The sequence below is a fragment of the Dermacentor albipictus genome, chromosome 3 (genome assembly GCF_038994185.2).
Source record: "Dermacentor albipictus isolate Rhodes 1998 colony chromosome 3, USDA_Dalb.pri_finalv2, whole genome shotgun sequence".
Classification (NCBI taxonomy): Eukaryota; Metazoa; Arthropoda; class Arachnida; order Ixodida; family Ixodidae; genus Dermacentor; species Dermacentor albipictus.
Genome location: NC_091823.1, coordinates 100,277,616 through 100,296,047, shown reverse-complemented (window position 1 = coordinate 100,296,047; position 18,432 = coordinate 100,277,616). Strand labels below are relative to the sequence as shown.

Here is an 18,432-nt window from a genome sequence, read left to right as displayed (position 1 = left end):
ATTGTGACTGCATTCGGACCCCTCAGCTATCAGCCAGCGCTGACCGGTGGTGCACAAAAAAAAAAAGTGGGAGGGGCTGTCACCATGCGGTCCGATTATCGCTGTTCAGTTGCTGAGCACTCCACCTCGTCTGTAAAAAGTTCAATTGTCGCCTTTCGTGCGAGCCCGACCATGCACTGCGGGTTACTGGTGCTAGAGTGCTCTAGATTGACACAAACCGTTTCACTTTATTACCTTAAAGAATTAGTATTACATAAGGAGTAAATATTGGGCAGGGAGTCACCACTAATGCGTTAACGGCGGCTGTTCGTGTACTTTTTTGGGTAACTTCTAATTGCAACACGTTACCTTTCATTCCGTGTTATTGACCACATGAAGCAGTACCAACACAACCTGAACGTAAATACTAAGTCCCAGCTCGGGTGAGAACGATTGCCGTCAATCTTTGTGCAACCAGTGATGTCAGCAAACTTGGTAATAACAACGTTATTTCTTTTGCAGTGAAGGTACGTGCACACTAGGAGGAAAAAACGCGCGCGGCATGCCGCAAGTGGCGGAAAGCGCGCCGCAATAACAGGCCACGGGCAACATTTCTCATCGCTCATAGTCTGATAGTCGAGTCTCATAGCTATATTTTTGCGGCATGCCGCTCGCCGCCGATTGACGAGACCAACGAGGAGCCGCCGACTCATTCAGCTGTGCAAACGACGCGGGACGCTATACTCCCCTCTCTCAGCATCCCTGATCACGGCTGCAGTGTTTCCAGCTGAACGCGAGTCTATCACGCGCTAGCCGCGGTGGTAGTGACGCCCGCAAGTGCAACCACGCCAATGTTAATCAACACTAATCAACAGTGGTCGAATAAAAATTAATGGTCGAAGCAGTTGCTGACGAATACAAGTACCCTTGTCGAAACGTTGGCTCCAGCGACGTTTCTCGTTTGGCTGCTGCTCATCACCTGAAGCATCCATCTTTTTTGTTAGTCATCTGGGCTTGAATAGTTTATTTATTGTTTTTTCTTTTGTCTTCTCAGCCTCTTGTATCCTTTCCCTTTCGTGTCATCTTGAACACCTCATCTCAAGTGGCAAGCTCTGCATATAGCAGGGCTGACACATTCGCTTTTCATGAAACTCAATTTTTCTCTTTCTCAAGCCTCCATCTTCATGTGAACCTCTTTCTTGTTAGGGTTAGTGTGACACTGTTACTACTGCTGGTGTAACTGACAAACTGACTAAAGTGACGAGGTACCATGTGGCAAAGTAGAAAACACATGTGTAATAAAAGAGAGCTAGCCCGCTTATGAGACTAGAATTTTCCGACCCGTAAAGAAAGAAAGAAAGAAAGAAAGAAAGAAAGAAAGAAAGAAAGAAAGAAAGAAAGAAAGAAAGGAAGGAAGGAAGGAAGGAAGGAAGGAAGAAATAAAGAAAGAGAGAAAGAAAGAAAGGAAGAAACAAAGAAAGAAAGGAAGGAAGGAAGGAAGGAAGGAAGGAAGAAAGAAATAAAGAAAGAGAAAAAAAAGAAAGAAAGAAAGAAACAATGGCATACCTTTTTCTTTCTGGGAGCAATGGGTTCCGCAAAGCAGAACAAAGGCAAAGCTATGTTCACAAATCCGTTCTTGTACAGCTTAAGATCGTCGTGCCTTTGAGCCAGCTGCAAATATACAAAAAAGGTAATTTGTAAAGAGCCATCGCATCATTACCACAATTACAGACTCATAAGAGTCGTATAATTGCATATCAAAAGCTAATGGTGTAGACAACGAATACAAGCAAAAAAAAACATACGTGAAAGAACACCAAGGTCGAGCCCCCCGCTATAGCAACAGCACCGTTAAAATTCGCCAGCACATTTCCAGCAGGTCCCTAGAGGATTGTACTTGAATGGACTACGATGTAAAAGACAGCACATCATGTGGACAAGTATTTTACTTTGTTCTGACACCTTAGTTTCCTTTACTGTTATGAAATGACCTCGAAGCCCACAAGTGAATGGGTGGACACTGACAACAGAACAGTCCAAACCGGTCCTGCCGATGTAAGCGAGGAACCTGCACTATCACGGTAGTCATGTCAGCAGATCGTTCCGATCTTGAACGGTGGTGTTGGCTTGGGGGTCATGATGACGTCTAAATTTTTTTGTAACCATACATTTCCGCAATAGGTGTAATGAGAGTATGAGATCAGCGTCTTCTATAGGCACTTATTCGTACTTGCAAAAGCAAGTTTACTTAGCCTTTGCACTGGTTCGCGAAGACTATCGTTTGAAGCCTCTCGTGCATAACATGTGCATCTGAGATGTGTAATCACTCAAAATTTTAACTGCAATATTAAGATACACATTGGTGTCTGCAATAATTCCGTGTCATCTTGAATGTAGGCTCATGTTAGCCGTACGCTTGATTACTCAGCGGAAACAGACGCGAAGGTGTGCGCAGATGTCTCGGAGAAAACAGCAGTGATTCCTTCAAATGTGCTATAGATGGCACCATAACACTGTACCGCAGCAAGCCCAGACGCTCTACACTCTAAGAACAGTTTACACCCTTTGGCTTGCCCCTTCTGCCACACAAAAATAATCGTCATCTGCCTTGATGCGTTTCCTTTCTTTATCGCTGCAAGCCCGGAACTTTCCAGTGACGAACGGCACGCGCGTTATCAGAAGAGGCACTCCAAAGGGTGTAAGCTGTTCTATGCTGATAACGCGCGTGCCATTCGTTACTGGAAAGTTCCGGGCTCGCAGCGATAAAGAAAGGAAACGCATCAAGGCAGATGACGATTATTTTTGTGTGGCAGAAGGGGCAAGCCAAAGGGTGTAAACTGTTCTTAGACTTTACTAAAGCGCGTAGTGGATACCTGCGAATTGTTATCGCAAGTTACTCGTCAACGCACTGGCGGATCCAAGAAGGAGGACTTCCCCATTCCCCTGAGGCACGCCGTCACTGACAGTACTGAGTGTGCCGTGGCAAAACTGAACAAGGGTGGATACACTGTTACTGCCATCTCCCAATGTTAGCTGAAACACTCGTAAACCTTTTTGGCCATTTGTGTTTGCGCGTTCCTTGTTACAACCAGTAGGTGAACGTTACTGGGGTCTCTCAGAAATAGTTAATGTTTTAATATACGCAGGGCGTAGGAGTTACATTGTTAGTGAGCCTTGCAGTATAGAGGACAGAAACAAAGCAACTGGACAGATACAATTGTTTTGTTCAACGTATATACATAAATTTGTTAAGCAGACGTGTGGAAGTGCTAATTCCCAGCTTTTCTACAATTTTTTTATTCGTTCCTCAGTCAAAGCCACAGAGCAACTATTCAGCGCTTTTTAATAGTGATGTTGCGCTCAATTTTCTTAAGATGTAATTTCAATTCGCCTAAACTGAACAGCTAGATGTCGCGAAACATTAAAAAAGAACGATTGTATTGCTGGACGTGTAATGTCCTCACTTAGTGCGACATTGCCCACAAAACGGTCCCCCTCAAAATATTGCTCAGAACCTCACTCATTTCAGTGTTTCAAGTTTTGAATTGCAGCACTTGAATGGCATAAAAGAGGCGCGATCAAAAACGCCGTCAAAAGAACAAAGACACAATAGTGAGAGAGAGAGAGAAAAAGGAAAGATGTGATATTTAAATTTTTCGCGCTGAAATTTAAAAAGGATTACCGCATAACATATCACAAAAGTGCCTGTTTCAGATCTAACTTACCTAAATATTGCCCTTTTCTGCCACCAGAGACATGCTAGGGCGTAGCGCTTATCTTCCTGTTAGATTTCCCTTTTCTTCCTTTCAAGGAAACTTTGTATCGCATTATTAGCTGGTTTTTTCTTGACTATTACTAGTGCGGCTAGTAGGTGACTCGGTGATTACTAAGTAATTCTTATTTTATACTGCAATAATTTGCAGATATAGGCATTTCTGTGTATTTTGTTTATAACGGGCAGAGTGAAAGAAGTAATTTAGCAAAGTCAGTTCAAATGGCAAATGAACGCGGCTTGCAGTCCGGCAGTACACATCACGAGCTTCTGCGGAAGTTCTACGTGGCGCAGTTGACGATTTCAGTGCTTTTGAAAAGGATCAGGGCCATGGTAAGGGGGGGGGGGGGCGGAGTTTTCACGCGATCTTTACCTGGACGACCAAGATCGACATCTGCTGCGGCTAACAGGACTGTTAAATTTCACCTACGATTCGCTGGATTAAATGCTAGGAAGTTAGCAAAAAAAAAAAAAAAACCCGCTCATCAGTAAAAAGAACCGGGATGCCAGAGTAAGGTGGGCAAAATAGCAATTCAACTGTATACGCGGGAAGGCGAACGGGTGATCTGGTTGGACGAATACAAGTTCTTGTTGTTCTGGTCCGATGGCGTTCAATATGCACCAATAACAGATTCCTACTGCACCGCATGAAAGAGGAAACGTCATGGTACGGTGCTGCTTTTCCGCTCGTGCAGCTGGTCCGCTGCACAGAATTCAAGGTTCCATGACAAAAGCGGTGAACGAGAAAACCCTTGAGAGCGTGCTGCTTGCACAGGCACGCAGAAACTTTGTCGTGGATATGCCTTCCAATAGGACAACGGGTCGAGACACTCCTCGAATCTGATCAAGAATTCGGTTAAAAGGGTAAGCGTGAGTGTCATGGAGTGGCCGAGCCAGAGACCCGACCTGAATCCCATGGAACATCTGTGGGAAGTGTTGGGGCGTCAGCTGATGCCATGAAGGCCAGCAGCGCCGACAAGAAGTCCAAGCAGCTGCTGCATTGAGTGGACGAACATTTCCTAGGCGACCATTTACAACTTTCTGGGCTCAATGCATCGTCGCTGCCAAGCCGTGATTGATTCCCGCGGGTTTCCAACGGAGTATCGATTTCATTTTTTTCTGTGTTTAGAGACACACTTATTTTTCGTGCTTTACTTTTTCACAGAAGTCACTTCATTTCCAACATCCTGATGAACCGCTTAAACCAGTGCAGAACTGAGGTGAAACAGCGCGAAAAAGACGAGGACACAAGGAAACAAATACCACAGATACCAATATCTTACTAAACCAGTGTACTTTTTAAAAGAGCTTCTGACCACGTAAATATTGGCCGGTACTTTGTAAGTTAGTTTGCTAATTTTCGCTAGAAATAATTTACACATGTTTAAGCGCGGTAACACAATTTAAGGGCGAAAAGCTAAAATGCCGCATCTTTTCGTTCGCTACAGTAAGTAAAGTGGCGCCACCTTGTAGAGCTCGAGGGATGCGAGGCCCGCGACGAGGGACGCGGTGGTGGCGATGGCCGGGATGATCTTGCCTGCGATGAGCTTGCTCTTGAGCCTGTCGGCCGGCTCAATACAGTAGTTGGCGGCGCGCAGGTTCGAGGCCGCCACGATGAAGTCCACGTGGAAGTTGGCGTCATCATCTGTTTCGAACTCCAGCGTCTTGAGCGACACGTAATCGAGATAATCCGGATCGGGCAGCTCCTCCAGCAGCTTTGCCAGCAGTTCCTCGTCTGAGAAAACGTGCAAAAAACGGAGCGAGAATAAAAGTTATTGAAGAGGATAGCTCAATGACCTAAGCAGGGCGAGGGGCAACGATAGGCATCATAATATAAATAAACAAACAAAATATAAAAGAGACTACAAGTTCATAACCTGTTGGTCAAGCCAGCCTCGCGCACGAACTCACACAAACAGTTTTTAGTACAACGGGCATCGGCAAAAAAAAATTACAGGTGCTGGTGAGGATGCGTTTTCATATCAACAGTTATCTGTGTTTTTGTAGGTGCGAGTACTATTTGTGAGCGGCCAACTTGAGTCAAGTTCGAAGACAAAAGCCTCCCTCAGTGCTGCTCAGTGATCTCCCTAACAAGAGAGATACAGAAACTTTAGCTATGTACTGGAGATGTTAGCATGGCTGATTGCCTGACATGCTACTTCAGGTGTTCGATGATAATCACGATCTACAAGGTGACTAACTAAACACACGTACAGCACATACAGTCATTAACACACGCGTACCCAACAAAAATATTGTCAAACCTTCGTTAAGGCCTGTGGACCTCAAGAAACACCAGCAGCGCTTTCGTGGCGTGGCGCGTAACGCGCAGGTGTCTTTTTTTTCAACGGGCCGAGAGTAAGCCGCAGCTCCCAGCTCGAGTCGTGCTACAAGTGTAGTGCAATCCTCAACGACGTTCTCCTCTCTAATAGCGGCAGCAGTCACACAGAACATGTTGCCAGTCCTGAGGATCGTCACGCTTCGTGGAAGTGAACAACAAAAATGCCTACATACGGAGAAGACTGGGTACCTAGAGTGGGAGTACTGCTCCGCGAGCCTAAACTTTATTTAAACTTTCTCAGCCCCGTAGTGCTAACGGTTTTAGGATTACACTCATGTATTGTGTGCAGATTCATTCTGTATGGGCACCGGGCGCTGGCCAGATGGCTTTGCGGGTGTTTCAGCTTCTGACTTCTGCTGTTCGCCCCCAACTGCTTGTGTTACGAATGGTTACGACGAAGATGAGATGACTTTCTGATCAGCAACGCACGCGCGACTGTTTAGTGGCTTGCTTGAACTGTATGGTTGCTCAAATGCGATAACCGAAAAATTGCCAGATCCACGTCAGGGTTCCAACGTATACAGCCACGGCCGTTCTGGAGCACGCAACTGCGCGGACGCCAGACGCGAGTTACAGATTGGCCATGACGTGGCATGCACAGTTGTGCGTAGAATGTGCAAACGCTTGCACCGAAATAAACGATGGCTATAGGGCATCGTGAATGTGCAACGTTTCTTGCAATATGTGATTCTCCCGCTCACTAGGCTGTGTGATCTGTTGTCAGTATAGGGAAAGCTTGTGCGTACGGTGCCAGGTACCACCTGCATGACAGGCAATATAGAAAAAAAAGCGATTGTGGTTTAATGGTTAGAGCTTATGCGTATGTTTCCTTGGCATAACAAACTTCAATCTCAACGTCAGACACCTGAAATTTTGTTGTTGTTGTTGAACAGGCCCCGATACGAGACGGGAACCGACCTATAACGTAATGTGCCTGGACTTCTCCAAGAAACGTCTCGTATTAAAAGCAGAATTGCCATTGTTGTGAGTAATTTCAGTCTGTGTCAGTTAGTGAGCAAATGCAGTTAAGAAGGCAACATGTGATCATCGTGACTACCCCATTAGCATAAAGCGAAATACCTAAAGCGAAGCTCTCTCGCATTACCGGTGGTAGGTCGGTTCACGACAGATTAACAATAACTGTCATAAACATTATCATGATATTGTCACGTGGCGGTAACGGCGCCGCAGGGAGGCCGAGACGGAATGCACTGCAAACGGTTTACTGGGTGAACGTGTGCCGTCTGAACAAAGACAGAACCCGGTGTCGCGATAGCCACAAGCGTGGTCAACGGTTGTCGAGTCGAATGACGGCCGCTTGCGTCTCGTTTCCTGCCTACATCGATGTTTAGTCTTGCACTTTGAGCACATTTAGGTGGCAGTGGTAGTTGAGGGAGCCGAGGTGCAATGGATCTTCTGCACTATTTGGACTATTTTGGTGTGCTGCAGCAGTACCGTAAGACATATACGTCGCGACCAAAACCACCGCTGCTGTTCGCCCTACATTCTCGAACTACATTCGCGTGCAGCTGAATTATCTTCGGACGTCATCTGCTTTAAGTTGTCCTTATGCCACTTGTAATTTATGAAACCCTAATTTATGCGAGCCAGCTGTAGATGATGAGATAAATGAACGCGTAGCAATGCATTTGAGGTAAATCTATACCATCGGTTTGTGGGACGTCGGGCTGCGGTGGGTTCGCTTCGTTTGCGGCAACTTGCATGTCTTCTTGTTGAGTATCAAATGCTGGTACGTCGACTTCTTCGAGCATATCAGCGATCTCTTCGCGGGCGGTACAGTGCGGAATGCCGAACATTGTTGCCCGAAGGTTCGCAGCAGCCACGATGTAGTCCATGTGGAGCGTCTACGACGGGATGGAAAAGCATGGGCTCAGACATGCGACACGAATCAATCAATCAATCAATCAATCAATCAATCAATCAATCAATCAATCAATCAATCAATCAATCAATCAATCAATCAATCAATCAATCAATCAATCAATCAATCAAAATGATACTTTTTGCGTGCGGTCGAAAATACAGGAGGTCTCGTAGCTCAAGGCAGAAACAGACCTCCAATATTGATGGCACTAGATGAAATTTGAACGAAGCATGATTTACGCTACTTTAACGCAGCCATGAACATAGTTGGAAGGCAATATAACACATCGCATGCGACGAAAAAAAAAAAAGCTGAAGCTTACTTGACTAATGGTACATTTGAGTGGTGACTTTCGAGTGCTCTTTTTGGTACGCTTTACATTCGGACTGCAGAAATCCGGACCAGGCTTTCAACCCGAACCCGCATCGACAACCGTATCACAACCGATATTCTTAAACGTGCCAGAACCCGAACCAAAGCTGAATCGAAAAAAAATATTAACGGTCACCGGTTCGGCACGAAACGGTATAAGCATTCAATATCATATATGGGTGCTTAATAGATGAGCGACTCTTTGAAATATTTACTTCTTCAGTCGACACACGCTCCTAGCAGATTGTTACGACTAGCGAGCTGCGTCGTGTGCGAGAATGCGGAGAGACCTAGGCAGAGACGCTTACACTTCTAAACTCGGCCATGCCAACTTTGTCCTACGGCCGAAACTTTGTTTCAGGAGCTCCGCAGAATCGCTGTTTCTATTGAAGCTCCAAATTCAGCCGTTATAGGCCAGTTTTCTACTATTACTTTATATATAAACCTTAAAACGCCCACGCGTGGACACACGGATAGAGAAGGAGATTCTTGATGATGGTAAGGAAAGGTTGGGGCAAAGTGCAGTGCAGTAACTGTCTCTCAGCAGAGGACACCTCAACCGCGCTGCACAGGGGGTAGAGCAAGAATGACGGGGTTCTCGAGAAGGGAAAGTAGGAAATCCAACGAGTTCAACAGGACGGCTTCTTGTAACACCAACGCTATATGGACGCTAATATAAACGTTGTCATTGTCTCAGCGCGTAGAAACTTCTTGTTTGCTCCGAATGCTCCATTAGTGCTTTTGATAAACATCGTTTCATCACATACTATGTAATGACAGAAAGCCTGCCAACTTTAAGAATACTGGTATGTGAACATCGTTTTATAATACTTGTGATAACGGCTATTAATTATTCGATAACTGTTCGAAAAGTATTCGACATATTATTCGATTCTATTCGCGTCTGGCAATATTCGATTGGTATTCAATTAGACCTCAAAAATGACTATTCGTACACCCATAAAAAGACTGATGCAAATGGATACTTGTTTTAATAATACTGGTTTGCAGGACTGCAGTTGTTGCGCGGACGATCGAGGTCCTAAGCAAACACACGGAGCACGTCACTCAAGCGCAATAGCTACCAGGCCATCGAGTAAGTATGTTTCGTCTTAGGCAGCCTATGAATTCGCTGTCTCGATATAGACAAAGCAATCAATCATCTTTGGGCCATCTGAACAAGTTTGAATTCCTTCAAAACGATGCGCGGTGTTGTAGTATTGCCTATGGCTCTTTCAACGAGCACCGTGTTCTACTAAATACATCTGGGATGTGCCCTTCCTCTTTTTCATCAGTTTTATTGTCATCGTGCACCAGATGTGATCGTGTTGTATAATATCTTGTGTACATCTAATTAAAACCGTAAATAAGCCCTTTGTTGCCGAGCAGCCTTCACAAAACTTCATTTTTTAGCAATTGTGAGTATTCGATATTCGATTCGATATTTGATAAACTTATTTGTTCTCGAATGTTTGTATTCGATTCAATGAGATAATTTCACTATTTGAATACCTTTGGAGAGAGAGAGAGAGAGAGAGTGAGAGAGAGAGAGAGATAAATGTGGTGTATAAAGCAGGAAAGTTACCTGGAAGAGCTTTTGGTTTGCTACTCTGGATTGGGGGAAAGGGAAGGGCAAGAGACATCCCTATAAATTTCTACTTCGGCCATGGGCTAAAAAGCCCATCACAAAACCTGCGCATGCGCCATGCGGACAAGTCAATAGCACTGTTTAGCGTGTCGCAAATGCAGGACAGAATAAAGTTTACGATGCCGTACAGGTTCACGAACCGGTTCAGTGTTGCGAACTGGTTCGATAACCGCTACAAAGTTGTATGTCTCCGAACCGGAAATAGACCGGAATGAGCTGAGAACCCTTGGAACCCAAGCCGGAACTGATCCACTATTTTTTTTCTTCGGTTCGACAACCTGCTTGGGACACATTCGTTTGCTTCATCCCGAGGTACACGTATCCAACCGCCCTTTGAGGGGCTCTGCACTTTAGAGCTGAAGACACCATGTGACCAGTTCTGGTCACGTGGTTGGTGCAATTGCTGTTGTTGGCATGACGCCATGGAGGAAGAAAGCGTAGGTGAGGCCCAGGCCTGCACAGGTGTGTTGGAGAAAGTGTGGCGGAAGTCACGTGCTGTTTTTCATAAAGGAGCCCTGGGACTGGTACCCCAAACGTCAATCTTGCCATAGCAACTACAATCCTGAAGCTCTCGCTGCTGCTCTCGGCCTCTTAAAAATGAGATACGAATTTCCTGGCCGTGTCTTTCTCGCAGCGCATTTTGGTTGCGAGACAAGCCGACATTGGAGCATGGTGTTTAAGCTTGAAAGTTATGTTTAAGGTCTATGAGCGTGAGTGTCAGCCAGCAACAGAGACACTCAAGTAATTACGGCGCGGGTCTTCGTCGTCTTCTTCAACGCGCCACGGAAAAACACAGGAGCGCGTCTGCTTCACTAAAGCTGATACAGAAGTTTCGTAGGTTTTGTTCTGACGCGCGTCGGCAGCGTACACTTCCGGCGGCTCGTAGCAATGCAAGGTCAAAGCTCGCGGCTACCTGCTCCGGCGAGCTGATTGGAGGGGCAAAGGTAGATGGCACACCAGCATGGCTACATTTCTGGCTTCAAAAACGTGACGTCAGGGCCTTTCCTATTTTTTTCCCTCCATGTATGGCACCTATTGCGGCCATAAATGAATGAATGGTCAACGCGAGGCTCAGTAGCGTTTAACCTGACTTCATTGCCATGACCAACGTTCGGTGATGCCGGTGATTTCGTGTTACTTCGTCAGCCTACGTGAATAACTGAGGGCCTCCGGCTAAACGTCTACACACATTCCTTTCGGTGCTTACCTTGTTGGGGTCAAACTCAATCGGCCTGGGACAGTGTTTATGGCCAGACCAAAATGGGGCGCCCGAAGCTGTGACCTGCGAGTAGGCAAGTATGGTGCCAGACTCTCGTCTTAACAATTTCACCACCATTGACCAGAGAAGCCAAAATCTCACGTGATTCTCGGGATAGACGCGGAGAAACTGTCGTATCTGGTCGCTGTACTGCTCCTGGAAGCGTAGCCTGGCGAAAGCCACGCAGTCTTCGAAATAAATCGCCTGCTCGTCCACCAGAATCTTCTTGATTTCCTTCAGTAGGGCCACCTGTAATTGGAGCGCAGAGGCGGTGAAGCTTCACGTGTACATCTACCGGTAAGGCATTAGTGTATACGGCGCACAACGTTTGGTTTCTAAGCGCGACGATGGCTTTTAATCGGAAGCTTTTATGGCAACTGCGAATGTGAAAACATTTGCTGCTTTCGAAGTCAGTACCTTCTGAAAGCGAATCAGCTACAAAGAGAGCAGTGTGACTCGTGGGGGCAATATTCAGAGACGGCTTAGGCGAAGTGCAGCCACAACAGTTTGCGCACGTCTGTGTGTTACGCACATAGATATGACGGCCAGAACAACGGGCGTGTAGCAAGATCATCATTTTAATTTTTCTGTTGCGGAGAGCGAATATCAAGACAGCAGGAAACCAGGATGGGTACTGCATCTTACAGATGAGCTGGTTTGGCATATTAAATTATCCAATTAATCTACAGAAACTGTAATGACCAAGAAAATTGCTAAACGGGTTATTTACAGATGACAGGCCGCAATATTTCACCACAATAGGTCCCTCATCTGCTACTAATTACAGACTGCGGGTAATGATCATGCAGTATGTTCAACCACTCCTCCCTATTTTTAAATCTGTACCAATAGCATAGATCGTTTTCATAATCGCAAAAGTGCTCGGATATAGTCTAATTATGCAGCGTGAAACACATCGCATAAACACTGAAATCTATTCGAAAGAACCAAGTACCAGCCGCGTTTACTGCAATTTGCCTAAATTAACCAGACATTATTGCACGTTAACTGAGCCCAGTCATGCTACAGCATACATCACCGACATTAATATATTATTTCCCTATACGCCTCTTTGAGGTGGACGCATGCTATAGTGACCCAGTTACGTATACATTCCGATTGAAAGGAGTCTTCGACAAATTGTCACTAAGTTCAAGCTCGTTTAATATTAAACATCGAGAAAATCGTGTCTAAACTTCACATAAACATCTTCAATGCCAATGGACTAATGCTCAGCCGCAAAAAAATAATACACGAAAGGATGGCAGAATAGTGATAATACAAAAAAGCACTACAGGACAACACCAGGATACAAGGGTCCGTGACAATTGCATTACAGGAGCATAAGGTTTCTACTCATTGGACTACGCGATGTATAAATGAATTTCAGACAGAGAAGACAGAGAGAGAGAGAGAGAGACAGCTTTATACAGAACAGCGCGCGAGCGAATCGAGCGTGGGTAGCTCCTGGGCTCTGCAGCGGGTGGTCTCCTGAGTCCAGGAGCTCAACGGCCTTAGCTTCCCTTCTCGTTCGTTTGATCACTTCGCGCTGCTCTGTCGAGTCGGAGCTGGACAGCGCTGCTTCGCACTGCCGTGTGATGGGGAGTGTTTCAGCTGTGAGCTCTGGTGTGCGTACACGCGTGTCTATATATACCACGTACTTTAGACGCGTTATTCCTTCAGTGCGGCTGAAGTCTATTCTGAAGCACACACACATGCATAAAATGATGGTTTACCGATAACACGCAATCACATAAACTATTCTTTGCATTACTCTTGTTAGCAAAATAACCTATGAAAATAAGGTTGATATTATTGCTATAGGGCTCCGTTAAAACATTTCTCAAGCATGCTGCGGCAATCACGTACGTACCGTGTGTCGCCGCATATCCATAATATTCGTTCTGTCTTTTTTCTCTTTTGTAAGATATACGATGCAAGACCAGGAGCGGCACAGAAAACAAATCTGCGCTAGCTGTCCAGAACAAGCATACGTTCACGTTCTCTTTCTTTCTTCTTTTTTTCCCTTTTGTTTTGGCGTCTTGCTCACTAACGGAAAATTGCGACAATTCGTGCCTTATAGATGTTTATGTAGACCCTTGGAATATACTGGCGCGTACCCAGTGATAGTCTTCACTGCTGCTGCGTCGCTGAAGCTATATTCATCGTCCGCAGTGGCATGATTGTTTCAATACACACTAGAAGAGAACCCGCTGAGAAACGTAAGAGTAAGGCAGAACACTTAAGGAGTAAAATTTACCTTTTGAGTAAATTGTAGAGTTTCCAATGTCTTCGGCAGAAAATCAGGATCTCTGCAGCGATTAGCGAACGAAGGTGTCAGCGCCCACATGCTTGTTTTTCAAGGAACAGCTAGCATGAAGACACAAAATGTCGAGAGCTCGAAAAGAACTGCACCGAAATTCACGCATCATATCACTAAAATACAAGGATAAAACGATCAAGAAGTGTCAGTTTTGCTAGAAAGGCGAAGCATAGATAGCAATAGCAGAGCGTCGGAAAACTACGCGAAGCAATGTTCGCAGTTTTTATCGGCCTTATAAAGTGCAGTAAACATTCGCTTACTAAATAAATCAACAAGCATGATGTCACGCGCCCGTACAGGAAAACATGAAGAGATATCGCTCCATGAGTGCAAGCACTCATTGTCACAATGCTGGAGCGATGAACTGAGCGCAAATAAAGGAGAGCGAACTTTTTTGCTGCTTCTGGCTTCGACGCGTCTCCGAAACTCGAGATTACGCAGCCTCCAGGGCACTACAGGCGAGCGCGAAGACAGCGCACATGCAGTCACCAGCCATCTCGGCACGCCCCAACTTTGCACCCTCTGGAGATTACCTCCAAGATAGGGCGCAGGTGGTTGGTGCGCTCAGCTGCATGCGTGGACAGCCATGCGCCCTTACGGCCATGCTAGCGGAGCAGACGCCCACTCACCTGCCCTGCGTGCGCTTTATCACAAGACCTCCAACATTAGGCACAAATCAAGCAACAATACACCATCCTTCTTGGCTCACCTTCGTATGCTTTCCCTCGCACCCACATCTTACGGTGCGCGGAGCGTGATAGGACCGCATCGCACCTGGACATTATGTGGAACCTCACGGCGCAGGCGACGACGATGGCTAAATTTCGCCTGGAGGGTCCATACAATTCCTCTCGTAATAAAAAGGACTGTTTTCGAAGGCAACTTGCTGCGGTATTTCGCCCATGACACAAAGCAGCCTATATGTTTATTTGAATGTAATTGCGTAAAATTACGATCAGATGCAGAGAAAAATTTCTGGCAGGTAACTAATTGTGTATCAGCATACTACTGGCGGCTCCTACTGCCTTTCTCTCCGGCTTAGTCCAGTGAGTTCATAGCCGAGGCCTGTTTTAAAGAGTGCGAAATGCTCTATATTGAAAACAAGTTGCCATGAAAACGCTGCCAGTATCATCGTGAGCAACCATTGCAGAACCTTTCCTAACGCAAACAAAAGGTTTATTGCATAGTTAGAATATATATATATATATATATATATATATATATATATATATATATATATATATATATATATATATATATATATATATATATATATATATATATATATATATATATATATATATATATATATATATTCTAACTATGAATACAGCTGCATGTATTCCTGCACTAACACAGAACGCATGCACAGACACTTTGCTCCTGGTAGGGGCGTCTTCTCGCCTGTGATGGACTAACAACTTGGAGACTGTTTAAGGGTTTTGGAAAAAAGCAGGCATTCATTACGGCGATAAGGCACCGAGCCAGAAATGCAGTGGTTATTCCCTGTCTCTTCTACGTATGGGCCATGCTTTTCCTGTTACCAAGAATCAACAGCTCGCGCGAGCTGTTGCACCTGTTCGAATATAATAGGGATAAATATTAAACAGTGATATTTTCCCCTTTCATCAGAGTGTCCAAGAGTCTCATTAAGGTACCTTCTCCCGTCTGTTCTTTTTTTAGCAAAGTGCTAACGTTCGTAATTATCTATCTATCTATCTATCTATCTATCTATCTATCTATCTATCTATCTATCTATCTATCTATCTATCTATCTATCTATCTATCTATCTATCTATCTATCTATCTATCTATCTATCTATCTATCTATCTATCTATCTATCTATCTATCTATCTATCTATCTATCTATCTATCTATCTATCTATCTATCTATCTATCTATCTATCTATCTCTCTCTCTCTCTCTCTCTCTCTATATATATATATATATATATATATATATATATATATATATATATATATATAGTAGGCAAAGAGGGTTTCTTCAGGCTACCTTTCAAACGTAAAGAACTTGAGTGGTGCTACAAGGTAAACAGAACAAGTATTTAATTTCGACAGTTTCGATCGGTGGACCGATCTTCGTTGTAAACCCTGACGAAGATCGGTCCACCGATCGAAACTGTCGAAATTAAATACTTGTTCTGTTTACCTTGTAGCACCACTCAAGTTCTATATATATATATATATATATATATATATATATATATATATATATATATATATATATATATATATATATATATATATATATATATATATATATATATATGTATATATATATATATAAACGAGAAGAAAGGGGTTAACCGAGGGACCCGATATTTATTAGTCATATAATGAGAAGCCAACAGACACTGACACCAAGTACAACATAGGGGAAATTGCATTTGCTTAATAAATTAAATAAAGTAATGATAAATTAATGGAAATTAAAGTGGATGAAAAAACAACTTGCCGCAGGTGGGAACCGAACCCACAACCTTCGCATGTCGCGTGCGATGCTCTAGGGTTCCCACTCCCAGGGTTCTACTAGTACACATAAATACCCAAGAAAATGGATGGGGAAACGCCGCCGCGGTAGCTCAATTGGTAGAGCATCGCACGCGACATGCGAAGGTTGTGGGTTCGGTTCCCACCTGCGGCAAGTTGTTTTTTCATCCACTTTAATTTCCATTAATTTATCATTACTTTATTTAATTTATTAAGCACATGCAATTTTCCCTATGTTGTACTTGGTGTCAGTGTTTGTTGGCTTCTCATTATATGACTATATATGTATATATATATATATATATATATATATGTATATATAGAGAGAGAGAGAGAGAGAGAGATAATTACGAACGTTAGCACTTTGCTAAAAAAAGAAGAGACGGGAGAAGGTACCTTAATGAGACTCTTGGACACTAAGATGAAAGGGGAAAATATCACTGTTTAATATTTATCCCTATTATATTCGAACAGGCGCAACAGCTCGCGCGAGCTGTTGATTCTTGGTAACAGGAAAAGCATGGCCCATACGTAGAAGAGACAGGGAATAACCACTGCATTTCTGGCTCGGTGCCTTATCGCCGTAATGAATGCCTGCTTTTTTTCCAAAACCCTTAAATAGTCTCCAAGTTGTTAGTCCATCACAGGCGAGAAGACGCCCCTACCAGGAGCAAAGTGTCTGTGCATGCGTTCCGTGCTAGTGCAGGAATATATGCAGCTATATTTACTTTCCTCGGAGTTCTGTTTCGCGAGGGTAAGAGGCGGGCTCGGATCGTAGACACCACGGCGTTGTACTCACGTTAAATACTGCACAGCATTCGTAGCACTCTGCTTGAACAGGCCTTCGAATTCTTCGCGTGCCCACTGTAAAGAATAATAGAGAGTATTAGCTGTTCCGGTATTCCGGCAAACGCAAGCACACTGGGCGTTTTGCCGGACGAGTGGAGGTGCAAATGTGGATGGCCTACGTGGTGCAGCCACCTGGTTGCTCAGAGCTCAACGAGACAAACACAGCTAATACTGCAGTAACCAAGTGTATTTTGCTTTGCTGCTGGTGCATATTCTCGTCAGGAACACGAATATGTCGCGGCCGAAAAATGCAACGAATTCCGAGGATGGTCATCATCATCATCATCATCATCATCATCATCATCATCATATTTATGTCCACTGCAGGACGAAGGCTTCTCCCTGCGATCTCCGATTACCCCTGTCCTGCGCCAACCGATTCCAACTAGCGCCCGCGAATTTCCTAATTTTCTCGCCCTGCCTAGTATTCTGCCGTCCTCGACTGCGCTTCCCTACTCTTGACACCCATTCCGTAACCCTAATTGTCCACCAGTTATCTAACCTACTCATTACATGACCTGCACAGCTCCATTTTTCTCTCTTAATGTCAAACCAAGGATGGCGCCGGTTTTCATATATCCGCTGAGAAACTTGTGGTAACAATTTCACTTGTGCCACTTACTTTTTGTTAATAACCACCGTTTTATGCATTGAAACACAAGAAAACTGCAATGCGAATGTAACACTTCGTACACTCTAGGAATATCTCGAAACTAGTGTCATCTTGAGAATTCGTTACAATGCAAACCCATCGGCTACAATTCATAAATTGCAATGTTTACCGTTAGGTATTTACTTAAAAATCTAATTAGCGAAATACTGTTCTTTATTCGATTATGCCTTTCGAGTTCTCGTGCATGTAATGTTCGCCTCTTCGAGTTATCCAACTCATTGGTTATAACTATTCTGTCGGTCACTCTAAACATTTTTAAAAATTATGTTCAATCGACAAATTGCGAACACTCGGTGTATTTTAATTTTCCTCTTCATGGAAGCGACTTGTAATAATATTTATCATGAAAAAATCCTGAAGAAATTTGCATCCTGCAAAAAGAGAAAAAGTGTCGGTTTCACTCGAAAGGCGAAGCATCAATTGCGGTAGAAAATTAGCGGACATGTATACGAAGTAGGAATAGTAGCTTTATAGGCCGTATAAACTTGTAAACATGGGCGTACTAACTAAATTAACAAGCATGGTGTCACGCGCGCACAAGCAAACATCAACACATCTCACTCGATGACCGCGGCAACTCGCTGCCAAACGCTGCTGTGAGGAAGCGCGGCAGCAGCAGCGAGCGAATTGACCTTCGTGCTGCCTCTCGCGTCAACGCGAACTAAGCCGCGAAAACACAGCGCAAGCCGGACTCTGTCTCGGTCACAGATGGCTTTCAAGATACAGCAGCCCGGGTGGGCGCACGCGGCTGTCCAAGCCGCCCGGAATAGAACGCCTCCGCCTCCCTACTCTCCCCCCAAAACCCTGCGCGCGACGGAAGA

The 18,432-nt window shown here is 44.5% G+C and overlaps 1 protein-coding gene across 1 annotated transcript in view; it reads right to left on the bottom strand.

The window, feature by feature from the left end:
• The window catches only part of LOC135901358 (ubiquitin-like modifier-activating enzyme 1), a 43,797-nt gene that overhangs the window by 1,009 nt on the left and 24,356 nt on the right, over positions 1 to 18,432 (bottom strand). Inside the window, exons 16-22 of the mRNA XM_070536474.1 lie at positions 16,889 to 16,953; positions 13,516 to 13,567; positions 11,358 to 11,504; positions 11,205 to 11,279; positions 7,759 to 7,957; positions 5,218 to 5,486; positions 1,546 to 1,650 (exon numbers count right to left, since the gene is read on the bottom strand). Of these exons, the coding sequence (XP_070392575.1) occupies positions 1,546 to 1,650; positions 5,218 to 5,486; positions 7,759 to 7,957; positions 11,205 to 11,279; positions 11,358 to 11,504; positions 13,516 to 13,567; positions 16,889 to 16,953 (912 nt within the window). The remainder of the gene's footprint in view (positions 1 to 1,545; positions 1,651 to 5,217; positions 5,487 to 7,758; positions 7,958 to 11,204; positions 11,280 to 11,357; positions 11,505 to 13,515; positions 13,568 to 16,888; positions 16,954 to 18,432) is intronic.